Source organism: Psammomys obesus, unplaced genomic scaffold (assembly GCF_907164565.1).
Source record: "Psammomys obesus unplaced genomic scaffold, mPsaObe1.curated_primary_1811, whole genome shotgun sequence".
NCBI lineage: Eukaryota > Metazoa > Chordata > Mammalia > Rodentia > Muridae > Psammomys > Psammomys obesus.
In genome coordinates this window covers 1548782-1562161 of record NW_026585580.1, presented here as the reverse complement: position 1 = coordinate 1562161, position 13380 = coordinate 1548782, and the positions used below count along the sequence as shown (strand labels likewise).

Sequence of the window (13380 nt, the reverse complement as noted above, 5' to 3'; positions counted from 1 at the left end):
CCCCCCTCCAGGTTTTTTTTTTTTCTCTCTCTCTTCTTCCATCAAGTTTTCTGAACTCTGTCCAAAGTTTGGCTATATTCATAGCAGCGTTATTCATAATAACCATAATCTGGAAACAACTTAGATGTCCCTCAACTGGAGAATTGATACAGAAATTGTGGTACATTTACACATTGGAACACTAATCAGCAATTAAAAATAAGGAAATAATGAAATTTGCAGGCAAATGGTGGGAACTAGAAAAGATCATCCTGAGTGAGGTAACCCCGAAGCAGAAAGACACATATGGTATGTACTCACTTATAAGTGGATATTAGACATATAATATAGGCTAAACATACTGAAATCTATAGTTCTAAAGAAGATAAACAACAAAGAGGACCCTAGGGAAGAGACTGAAACCTCACTCAGAAGGGCAAATAGGATAGACATCAGAAGTAGGAGAAGACAAAGAACAGGACAGGGGCCTTCCACATAGGAGCTCTGAAATACTCTACCCATCAGCATATTGAAGGAGACACTGAGACTCATAGTCACAATAGCTTTTTAACCAGAAAGCATTAGAACATGCTGATGATATTATAGACAAGGGGAACCCTTTTAGATTACAAATAGAACTGTAAATTAGTATAACTAATGTAAAGAACACTATTCAGCAGTCCTGGAACTGGGAATATATTCAAAGGAAAAAGAATGGCCTTGGTAAAGATATCTGCATTGCCATTTTCACAGCTGTGTGACTGTCAATAGTTAACTAATGAGAATGGCCATAGTGTCCATCCCATATGAACTCCTGAAAGCAATGTGTTATATGAGAAACATTTTCATCTATAAAATGATGACATTCTGTCATATTTAACAACTTGATTGGAGCCAGAAGTCATTAAGTTAAGTGATATAAGCCAGACAGAGAAAGATAAATGTGATATTGTCTCACTGATATGTGGAATCCTAAAATTCCCAGTTCATAGGAATTAAGATAGAGGTAAGTACAGGCTACCCAGAGCCAGAGAGAGGAAGGCTGGAGAAGGGTTGATTGATAGGTAAGGATCAGTTCTTGTGCGCTCTTCTATAGGAATGTAAGTATAGACAACAGTTACTCTACATTCAAAAAGTTAGAAGAATGCAGTTTTGTTTGACCATGAAGAAATGATAAATGAAGAGATGGGTATGCTTTATCGGGTATCAAGTTTATGTAACATATACATTTAAGAAAATAGCAACATCATATCCCATCAATATGCACATGTTGTGTGGGTTTTTTTTGTATTAGTTACAAATTAATTTTTTTAAGATCCAGTGTGACTTTTCAATAATTGGACATTTCACTTGCTTGCATCTTGTGAAGTGGCACTATTTGTGTTTAAATTTACTATTGTACTTTACATTTTGAGCTTTTTTATTACTTTCTTTTGAAACAATTATTTTATCATCTTATGTCTCCATTAGCATGTCAATAATACATTCTTTTGCTATTCTTTTGTTATTCATAAATTCTTATATGATTAATGTTTAATGTACGAATATATTTACTACTTCCTGGAAGATATAAGAACTCTATGGTGCATCAATTTATATTCTCTAACCTCTTATTGTACTGTGATTTATTCTTTATGATAAATACTTTATTTTTATTTATCATTAATATTCATTTCAACTTACCAATTCTTACTGTGGTTTCTTTTTGTAGTATCTGCTTGGTCTTTTTCTTTCTTCTTAAAAGCTGTTTAGTACTTCCTTGTCTATGGTTTTGCTTGTGTCATTCACTCTTTGGTTGAATTAACATAACTTTGTGTTTAAGGGATATTTTCCATTGATGTTCATTTTGCTTTATCACCAAAGTATAGCTCAACTCTTTTCTCAGCTGTTTTTGTTGTTGTTGTTTGTTTGTTTGTTTGTCAAGTAGTCTGTTGTCCACATCCCTATAAACCCTTGGGAAGGATTTTTTTTTTCTCTGTAATTTTGAAGTTTGTCCTCAGTTTTGCGGTATTTTTAGAATATACCAAGGTATTTTTTATTTGCTTTGGTTTGTTTGGGTTTGGATTTTAAAGTTTGCAACAATTATTAGATTGGTGGCATAGTTTCTTTGGTTTCTGTCTTAATTTAGGCTGTTGTAACAAAACATCATAGACTAGGTGTCTTTAATAACAAATAGTAATTTCTGAAAGGTAATTACTGGAGGCTAAAGTTCCAGAGTCAGCGTGAGAGCCAACTTAGTGTTGGAAGAGAGAAGGCATCCTGATTTTTCAGGATGCCAAAGAGACAAAGAGAGTCAGGGAGAGAGAGAGACAGAGACAGACAAACACACACAGAGAGAAAACTCTGGATTCCTTTTAGTCACACTTTTGGAGTTTCATCCACATGACTTATCTAACCCAGTTGCCCCTAAGAGCCCCAACTCCCAATACCTTCATAGTGGAGATCAGGGCTTCAGCATATGAGCTGTGCTGGCATAACCTACTGAGTTCTTAGCGAATGGTTCTGAAAACCTATACCCTTGGATACTGCTCCATTTCATAGCCTGTTGTTCTTTCAAGGATTCCAGTAACACACCTTAAATCTTTTAATCATTTATCATATATTTCATAGGATTATCTCTGTTTTATACTTCATGACTTCTTTTCCCATCTATATAGTTTATATATCTATATTTATAGTGTTCAAGATTAGAAAACCCAATTTCTAGGTTCCAGCAGGTTGGTTTATGGAGAAGCATCTCTTCTTATTTTGTAGTTGGCCATCATCCCACTGTTCCCACAGGGCTTTATTATTCTGTGCTTGAAGATGAGTGAGAGAGAAAGAGAGAAAGTCCTGAAATTAATTTTATTTTTAAGAGATTTTTTTCTCTAAAACGGCTTTTAAACTAACTACTAGGCCAATTCCTCCATGCAGCAGGGGTTTAGGAATGACACAGTTCCTCCACCGCAATCTTTATGTACTTTTCTTAGCAATATTTTATAATTATATTGAATTATTAGAACTATTAGCATTTCCAAGTTTACATAAATTGTATGACAAATTAATCCTTTATATATGTTATCAGTGAATGGAATTAAAATTGGGATTTTATATTGAGTTAGAATCTTACTTATACATAAAATCGTTTAATAGTTGCAATAGTGTTCTGTAAATTTTTTAGAATTTTTTATACACAAGACAGAAACTCCTTAATGTTTCTTTCTAAATTTTTATTGTTAAAAATTAAGCTTCAAATGATCTTTCCCCCTCATTTGTATTAATACATTGAGATTTTGTATAATATATTTTGGTTATATTTACCACTTTGCCCAACTCCTCCCAGATCCATCTCCAGTTCTCTACTCACCCAACTTTATATCCTCTTGTTATTAAAAAAAATAAATAAAATCATAAAGCAGAGTTTTTCTGGCTCTGTACTCTTGGATGTGTGGCTGTCACTGAAGTGTGACCAACCCACCAGGATCCCACAGTTACTGTATTTATTTATTACAGTAACTACTAAATTGACTCATGACATGCTGAGACAATACATTCTTCCATTGTTCCTAATCTTGGGTTAACTGTTCTGTCAGAAGTAGTTATTGAAAGCACCTTATATCATATTTAGAAAATGTTTGCAAGATGTTGACTTTTCTGTTTTCTGGAGAGCTTTTATCACTAAAAGGTGTTTGATTTTATCAAATAGTTTGCATACATGTTTGCTAAATATTATATGTCTCTGAATCTCATATAGCTTTTGATATTTAATAATGTGCCCAACGATCAATCTCACTTTGCTATGGTGGAATAATGATTTTATGTAGTTCTACAGTGCTGAATCAAAAAGAGTCCTTAATTTAATTTTGTACATTTTTTTTATGTCATGATTTTGGTCTTAGAATTAACCAAATAAAAACAGTTCAGCAATAGAAAAAAAAAATCCCTCTTTCTTTTTTGTGTAATCAAAAAATCATGTATTATCGGTTACATTTATTTCTTAAATGTATTTTATGAAAATTTCCTGTAAAAAAATATGGTGTTGAAATTTTTATTGTAAGGTAAGCCTTTCAATATGGGCTCAACATCGTTAATCAATGTAGAACCATTCAGTTACTTTACTTCTGATGTCAATACTTGAGATTTTAATTTTGTGAAATTTCTGTTTCATATATGCTCTTAAATCTGATGGTAAAAGTTTCCTTTATTTTTTTCTGTTTTATGCTTTTAATAAACTTTAATTCTGTAGCAGTGCCACACTTTTTGATAATTTTATTTCCTGATCAAGAAATATTTACATCAGTTTTGGTAATCTCTGCAAAGAGAGCATTCTCTTTTCACTGATTTTTCTTAGTTATATTGATTTATAAGTAACTGTCAATTTTCACTCTTATCCTTATTATTCTTTTCATATATATTAAATTTTCATATCAGTGTTATCTGTAATTGTTTCTTTTGCAACATTTCCTAGAAAATACTTAAAAGTAAATGAAATCAATATTAAAGGAACATTCTGTTTAAGAAAAAATAGGAAGCGCAACCTCTTCCACTTCTAAAAGAGTGTTCAAATCTCTACTCCTCACTAAGAGCTTCAAGCGCGTGTTAACACTTTCAGCACACTATATTTGTTATGATCCACATCAAAATGTATTTTAATTACTCAAGCAAAGGTTTTGACCTGGACACATTTAAATGTGACTGGATTGCTTCCTTTCCTAAGTGAGGCTGTTTTGTTGTTGTTGCCTAATCATTTTGCCCGGCTTATCTGTGTGAGTATTCCGTGCGACTTGAACATGGACCCTGAATTCTTGTTCATCTCTTCCATTTGCCCTGCACGTGCACAATATTGCATTTTGGTCATGCGTGCTGTACAAAAGTTGCATGTGTGCTCAATTACAAGTCTAGGATGCTGCTAGGAGGAAGTTAGAAAAATGACAAGATTAGCTTTAGCAATTAATACATACATGTATTGCAGAGCATGATATTTATCAGTTTAGTAAATATTATAATGAATTAGTCAAAATAACATTTATATGACTTTTTATAGGTAACATTTTTGCTTGTGTTTTGAAATTTCTCAGTTATGTAGTTTCCTTTACTTTCTGATATCTTTAGTTGAAAACAAATATAAAAAATTATACTTTTTTGACATTAGAAATAAATTTCATTAAAAGTAGCAAAAATGTAATCAAGCTTTAAGAATATAATTCTAAAAACATAGCCAATACTGTTATTAATTTTTCTTTGTAATGAATTTCTATTGGGATAAAATACATATGAACTTTTTGAATTAAAAATAGATTATTTTCTAATACAATATATTCTGGTTATAGTTTCTCCTCCCTTTACTTCTCCCAGTTTTTTCTTACCTCCCTTCCCTTCCAGATCTACCCCCTTTCTGTCTCTCATTAGAAAAGAACAGGCTTGTTATGAATGACAACAACCAAGCACGACAAAATAAAATGTAATAGGATAAAGAAAAGGCTATCGTATCAAAGTTGGACATAGCAACCCAGCAGCAGGAAAAGAGTCCCCCAAAAAAGGCACAGTCAAGTGCTAGGGAGGAGACTGATGGATTGGGTCTGGGAAAACAGAAAGGAGAAGGTCTTTGAGAAGCCTACTTTCATGTGGAAGTTTTATAGCATCAACGCATACATGAAGTATTGCACCAGATACAAAAATAAATAAATAATTGCAAAGTACATATAATTATGTTGGAAATAAGCTGAAAGTAAGAGTCCTATAGATAAAAAAATTTTTTTTCACCTGGCATGAGATTCAGAAACTAAAATATGTGTGGGGTGTGTGTATGTGTGTGTGTGTGTGTGTCCATGTATGGAAACATATTAGGTTGGAAGAACTGGCAAGAACTATTGTAGATTTGTAAATGCATGTTTAAGCAAGAAAGCAAGTTTAAGGGCTGGGTTGTATCTCATTAGTGTCATACTTTGGAGTACATGTGAGGCCCTAGGTTCAATTCCCCAGTATCATTGTGGCGTGGGGGGGGAGGAGCTGATTTCAAGTTTGTAAGTTCTAGCAATGGTATTCAGGATTTATTGAATCAACAATGACATGTGAAATACTCAACTAAGAAACTTTTTTCAGAAATCTTGTTGGAAAAGATGATTTTTTTTTTCTGCTTTGTCAGTAGAGATGTGTGGGAGAGTCATGGTATTTAGGAGTCACAATTAAGAAGACCTGATGACATCTGGGCACAGGGGTCTTTCCTGAGACTGACTCTCCAACCAAGGACCATGCATGGAGATAACCTAGAACCCCTGCTCAGATGTAGCCCATGACAGCTCAGCATCCAAGGGGGTTTCCTTATTAAGGGGAAGAGGGATTGTCTCTGACATGAACTCAATGGCTGGCTCTTTGACACCTCCCCCCCTCCCCGAGGGAGGAGCAGCCTTGCTAGGCCACAGCAGAGGACATTACAGCCAGTCTTGATGAGACCTGATAAACTAGGGTCAGATGGAGGAGGAGGATCTCCCCTACAAGAGGACTTAGAGAGGGGCAGGGAGGAGATGAGGGAGGGAGGATGGGAATGGGAGGGAATGAGGGATGGGGCTATGGCTGGGATACAAATAAATAACCTGTGACTAATATAAAAAATAAAAATTATTAAAAAATAAAAAAAAGACCTGATGAATAGTTAAAGACTAAGTAACCTACAATCCATCATAATGGCTTGGGTTATTGTGTGGATGAGACAGATAATGTAGGACAAGAGTCCATTTTGTGGAAAGCATAATTATGTCTACATTATACATTTTGAGACCGCAGTTTCTGTTGTTCAAATAGCCATTTTTTGGAATGAAATGGGACATACTCGTATATTTTATATGCTGATTAAGAAGGAGATAATGATTTTAAGACATTGGTTTATACTGAAAAGTAATCTGTTTGAGCAGCAAATACTATTAAAAGCTTAATCATATTTTTCCTTATTTAATTTCTATTTTGTTTGTTTTTACAAAGCTGAAATTATGATTACATAGTAGGTGTGGGTATTATTTGTTAATCAAATATTCATTTATTATATAAATGCTCTATAATACATTTATTTTTAAGGAGTTGTGAAAAGTAGACTGTTTACATTTCTCATGGATCTTTTTGGGGTATAAAATTAAGTGTGCAAGCATTAATCCCTGTGTAACATCACTTATATGAGTTAGTGAAGATTTTAGTTAGGGATATGTGAAGAGATAATGTAAGAAGACAAAATTGCCTTTGCATTTTAGAAAGCATTAAAGAAGGAGGTTCCAGGTTAAGATGATCAATCCTTACTTAGAAAGACAAATGGGATGGACATTGGTGATTTTTTGAAGTTTCATCCACTGATGTTTTCGTGAGACTACTAACAGTGGAAACAGGGGCTATCTCTGACTCTCTTGTCTGCTTTTGAGACCTTTTTCTCCTGCTGGGTCGCCGAGTCCAGCCTTCATAGGAGGGGTTGTGTCTAGTCTTATTGTAACTTGATAGCCATATTTGGTTGATATCCCTAGGAGGCCTGCCCTTTTCTGAAGGGAAAGGAGGGATAGGTGGATCTCGGGGGACGGGACAGGTGAGGGGAGAGACTGGGAAGAGTGGAGACACTGGGAACTGCCATCTGAGTATATGAGAGAATAATTTTTAAAAGTAAACAAAAAAGTTAAAAATTTGTATGCCTTCTACAAAATGATATTAAAAAAAATAACTCAAAAGGTTAGAAAAGCATATTGGTCAAAGACAAGCCAAAAAAAAAAAAAATAGCACTGCAAAATTCAGTTTACAAGGACCTCACATTTGATTCCTTCCATTTGATTCTCACTCCTGCAAGCAGAGGAACCCTGGTGAATTCTGAGGTCTATCAAACCACTGCTCTGCTCTAAGGCTACAGAGTCTCCTCATTATTTCCTTCATTAAATCAAAGGTCTGTTGCACTAAAATTCCCTCAGTTTGAAACTGCCTCTTTGCTACAAGACCCTGTTGCTTGTCCTGTTTCAGTTTGAAACTGTCTCTTTGCTACAAGACCCTGTTGCTTGTCCTGTTTCAGCTCTTCTTGCAAATTCTTCCCACGGTAGTTAGTTCCCTGGCTGTGTTTGTAGCCTGAGCTGTTCCCCCCATTATAAACATAGTTTAGTATTACTGATCAGCGTTCTCTGATCAACCAGTTTTAAATTTAAACCCTCACCTCACCGAATGCCCTTTGCCCTTTCTCTATTCACTTGCACTTCTGTATTCCTCTGCTGATTGTTTTGGTTCTCCCTGTCTTCTTTTAATGGAACATAAGTCCTCAGGAAGGATTTTGTCCGTGTTCACGACTGTATATCCAGTGCCGGTAGTAAAGCCTAACATTTAACTGATATCCAAAAATTATTTACTGATGGGCAGAGCACGGAGCATTCCAGAGTGCAAAAATTTGAAGATAAATCTGTGGCACATGTCCACATTCTAAATAACATAAAAGTCACTGTGTTTCATGCCAGCTGTATGTTTTATTTCATTTTTCACGGAGGTTGAAGAAGAGAACACCTTATCTATTTATCTATTCACTTATTTATTGACCATGGGTGTTTGGGTGGGTACGTGCTAGTTTAATGGAGTTGGGTAGCTGTGGTGGTCAGAGGACAACTTGCCGAACTCTTTCTGCCTCGTGGTACTGGATGATCTAACTGGGGCCATCGGGCTTGGCGGCAAGCACCTTCAGCCATTGCGCCATTTCACCAGCCTTGGAAAACCATTTCTATCATGGTTATCCATATTTTTACAAGTGAGGAACCTGAAGCACAGAGTGATCCAGTCTGTCCTAGGAAGTTTAGTGAGGGGATTGGGAGATGGTCCAGGCATACCCTGGGGCCTGCTTCCTTCGTCATTCATGGTGATATTGTTGCCTCTTAATTTGTCTGATCAACATAGATTCAGGATAATGTAAATTTTAGACGTTGATACAAACATGAGCAGAACCACATTTATGACATTTGCAGACGTAGCAATAGGTGGTCTGTTTAAAGCAGAATTAAAATTATATAGACTTTGAATCTTTTTAATGTAAGCTAATTAGCGTGATATAATTGGCAGGTGCAGATACAAGTTTATACCTCTGCAGAGTAAAGTAATTGTCTCTTATCCTGCCCCCGTGACTTTAAAAGCAATTACAGTGCGCAACTATTGAAATAACCATGACAACTAATTATCAGTCTTGTGGAGAGAGTGAACATCATAGAAATCATAAGTAAAAATTTCTATTCCTGTCAAACATCCAAATCAGTGATGATAGATCAAGGGAAAAAAAATACAAAACAGCCATCTGTGTGGTGAATGAAACTAAAGGTGAGCCTGTACAATAAAAGCTAAGGTACAAAATAATTCTAGACACAGAGACTAACAGACTGGACATTATTCTGCTTTGATTTTACATCTCACCTTGGTCCGGCCATAGCAGCTGCCCTTTCAAACCTAGACATCACTGTGTTCTAAAATTGACTTTTCATTTTTAAGAATTCCTTTTTTTTTTTTTTAACGTGTGTAAGCCTTATGCCTGCACATGCTTCTATACACCATGTGAATAAAGCACCCTTAGAAACCAGGATATGGTCTCTGAGTATATGGATGCCCTGGAACTGGAGTTAGGGTGGTTCTGGGCTTCCCTGTGGAGCTGGGGACCACACTCCATCCTCTAGAAGAGCAGTCAGTGCTTTTAACTCCTGAGACATCTCTCCAGCCTCAAGCTCTGTTCTTGCTAAGAAGCCCTTTCAGCTCACCAGGCTTTTCTGTTTACTGAGTAACTCTTTTTTTTTTTTCTTGGAAAGCTTCTATACTTTTTTCTTTATTATTTTTTTGTTAATTACAGTTTATTAACTCTGTATCCCAGCTATAGCCCCCTTCCTCATTCCCTCCCAATCCCATTCTCCCTCCCTCATCTCCTTCCTACACCTCTCTAAGTCCACTGATGGGTGAGGTCCTGCTCCCCTTCCATCTGATCCTAGTTTATCAGGTCTCTTCAGAGTTGGCTACAATGCCCTCTTCTGTGGCCTAGCAAGACTCCTCCTCCCTCAGGTGGAGGCGGGGGGAGGTCAAAGAGCCAGCCATTGAGTTCATGTGTGAGACAGTTCCCTGTTTCCCTAACTAGGGAACCCACTTGGATACTGAGCTGCGATGGCCTATATTTGGGCAGAGGTTCTAGGTTATATAACTCTTAATAAGCAACACCTTACTTCAGGTTTCTTCTTGTGGTGCATGGCTCTGTGACTTTATTTACAATTATTTAAATAGAATTTCACTGTTGTTTTAAACTAGGAATATTTGTAGGATTCTAAATAGTGGGTATAACTAAAGTGCTGAAATTCTAAAGCCAGAAATTCTGCGCACCACCTTTGGAAAATAGATTTGCAAAAATTTAAAACAAAACTATCACTAGTATTTGTAGTAAGAAAACCTTTAACGTGTATTACGTTTCACCAGGTAACTGGTTAAAAACTAGCCTTAAGTTTAAAAAGAATTTGATCAAAAGTTTTTACGTAGAATTCTGCTTCATGTGAGAAAATATAAGGAGTTTAGTGGGAAGTCAAATGATGTGCCTCCTTTCTATTTAATAAGTATTAAATGTTGTAGAATCATTTAGAATCACATGAACATACTTATGTTGCATTAATAATAAAATAATATATACAATTACATTAGAATTTAATGTATTTTAAATTGTATATAAAATTAAACCAAAATACTCTTGGTGAGTAAGTGAAATTGAAAGTGTCCTTTTCATTAAAAAGAAACATTCTAAATTATATTTTCATCATAATTCACCCATATTGTTTAAACATTTTCAAATGGAGAAAATAAAACTATGGAAATGGAACAGTGAAAGAGCAACAGATTTGGAAAATACAGCCCCTTTCCCAGTGGAAAAAAACCAAGAAATTATTCGTTTCCATCTATTAATAGTCCTACTATGTGATTAATTTTTTTCAATATAGTGAAATATTGACTTGATAGTTTATCCCCAATATCCACTTCACTGCATCCTTCACAGAAAGAAAGGTAGATATGTAAAGAATTCAGCAGTATAAGGAAAATTCATCAACTTTTGTTCAGATCTTCAAAACACTAGAGTGATATTTTTAAGTACCAAATTAAAGTAAATAGTAAAAATATAAAAACACATATTTTAAGTCCACAAACTTATTTTTGATTACAATAAATAATTCAACCAGATTTTTATAAGTAAATACTTCTACTAACATAATATTTCCAGATTTCCAGACCTCATTGTGGTGAATTACCTCAGTAGTACCATTACCAGTAAATGTAAGAATGTTGTGGCACACGATATTCTGGGCATGGTGTGGCCTTGGCCTTGGCCTTCTTGAGCTGTCAGCAGATGTGATTTTCTGCAGGAGACCTGCACAAGGTTGTGCCCTTTGTCATGGAAAAGAATGGGTCAGGGGGCCCTTCCATCACCCCAAAGACTGATAGATATTTTGTGGATGGTATGAGTGAGCTCACTAGACCCTGGCCTACTTGCAAGGATTTCTAGGTACAGGCAACATTTATGGGCAGACCTTTTCTTCAGTGTTGTAGTTGCCCATAAATTGCTCATGTTCCTTTTAGTAACCCTTCACTCACCTCCTGTAAGTAACCTCAATTAAACTTGTTTCAGGAGCTCCACTGGAGTGAAGTTCTTTCTTTGTTTTGCCACTGGTGCATATTTGTCTGTCAACATGGCTTTGAGACGTTTTATTTTCTTAAAAAAAAAAAAAGGCCCATTCTTAATGATTGGCAATGAATTGCTTATTACAAGTCTAAGATAATCTCACCTAGAATTTACTTAGTTGATGTAAAGTGAGAAAAATTTCTCATCAGTTTTCTTGAACCACGTGATTTCAGGTCTTATTGGTGTCTTCTCAGCTAAGGCAACAATAAGAGCAAGCACATCCCTCCTACATCCTGAGAGTGAGGCTGAGGGCGTCGGAAATTGTCATAGGAGTACTGGTTCTGGGTTGTGTCCCTTTTTATGTTGTTCTTAATTTCTTTGTAGAATCAGGACTTCTGAGTGACTTTGATGAGGCTACAGGTTGCCATATACAGTCTCACTTGGCTTCTGTTTTAAATTGAAATTACCGTGTATTCTATTCTGGTACACGCTTATGCAATGAATTGTTTACCTAGTTTTATGTCACGTATTCAGAAAGACGGCTCCTGGGTATACCATCATCTATCTTTGTTTTTAGTGCTAGTCATTGCTTTTATTCTTTATTATTTTTAATTAGGATTGGTCCTTGTTATTGATTTTAAATGTCATTAAGAGTAGTAAATTATGTTTATCATTATTGATATTTGATTATTTATCAATAGGTATGCTACTAAATCTTCTAAAATTCTTTTCTTAAAAAAACCTTACATTTTGTTGTCATCTATTACTAAATCCAGCCTCCAATGCCTTGTTCTAGCAAATACGTGTATGAAAAATTACGCCACGTATACCATACAATAATGAAAGCTTGAGATTAATCAGTTGCTAAGAAAACAGAGGAAATATACAAGTTGGCCTTTTCTTTTACTCTGGACTTTTTTCTATGTGAATAACTTTCATGAATGACTTTAATAATAGATATTGCAGAGTAGGCAGACATTATACAATCCTTTGAGATGCTGAGGTTGATGCACAGAAATATTGATTCTAGAGCTCTTTACGATAATTTCTGATCAATTATCTGTCTCACCTTGAGCATGTATGCTAACAGATATTTTAATGAGACTTCAGAGTTAATTAGACAAAATATGACAGACATTGCAAAATGAAATTCAGAATCATTAAATTAAAGATAAGTGAGAAAAATATTCTACTCTTCTCGTTCAGAGGCACTCCTTAAGCTCAGGCACTGATATCTTCAACTGTGAATTGTTTAAAAAAATGTTCATAAGAAAATTAAAAGGTACATATAAAGATATTCTTTTGCATGATAAATTTTAATATGTTAAAAGTAAAGTATTTCTAAATAATGGAGTAAGTTTATATTGCTCTTTCTCTTCTCCAAATAGGTTATGTGGGTATGCAATTTATGTCGAAAGCAACAAGAAATCTTAACGAAATCCGGAGCGTGGTTCTTTGGAAGTGGCCCTCAGCAGCCCAGTCAAGATGGGACTCTGAGTGACACAGCTACAGGTGCTGGCTCCGAGGTGCCAAGAGAAAAGAGAGCAAGACTCCAAGAACGGTCAAGGTCTCAGACGCCCTTGAGTACAGCAGCTGCCTCTTCCCAGGATACTGCTTCCTCTGGTGCACCCCTGGACAGGAGCAAAGGGGCTGAGCCCTCACAGCCAGCCTTGGGACCTGAACAGAAGCAGGCATCAAGGTCGAGAAGCGAGCCACCAAGGGAAAGGTAATGATTCAATAACACTGTAAACAAAAGCTGAGGGCTTGCTGGAAAGCACTCGGGTTATCAA

General features: G+C 35.6%; 1 protein-coding gene across 3 annotated transcripts in view; it reads left to right on the top strand.

Moving 5' to 3' along the window:
* The window catches only part of Rims1 (regulating synaptic membrane exocytosis 1), a 434736-nt gene that overhangs the window by 212926 nt on the left and 208430 nt on the right, over positions 1 to 13380 (top strand). For all 3 annotated transcript variants that reach the window (XM_055606030.1, XM_055606022.1, XM_055606016.1), the window contains exon 6: positions 12979 to 13316. In XM_055606030.1, the coding sequence (XP_055462005.1) occupies positions 12979 to 13316 (338 nt within the window). The remainder of the gene's footprint in view (positions 1 to 12978; positions 13317 to 13380) is intronic.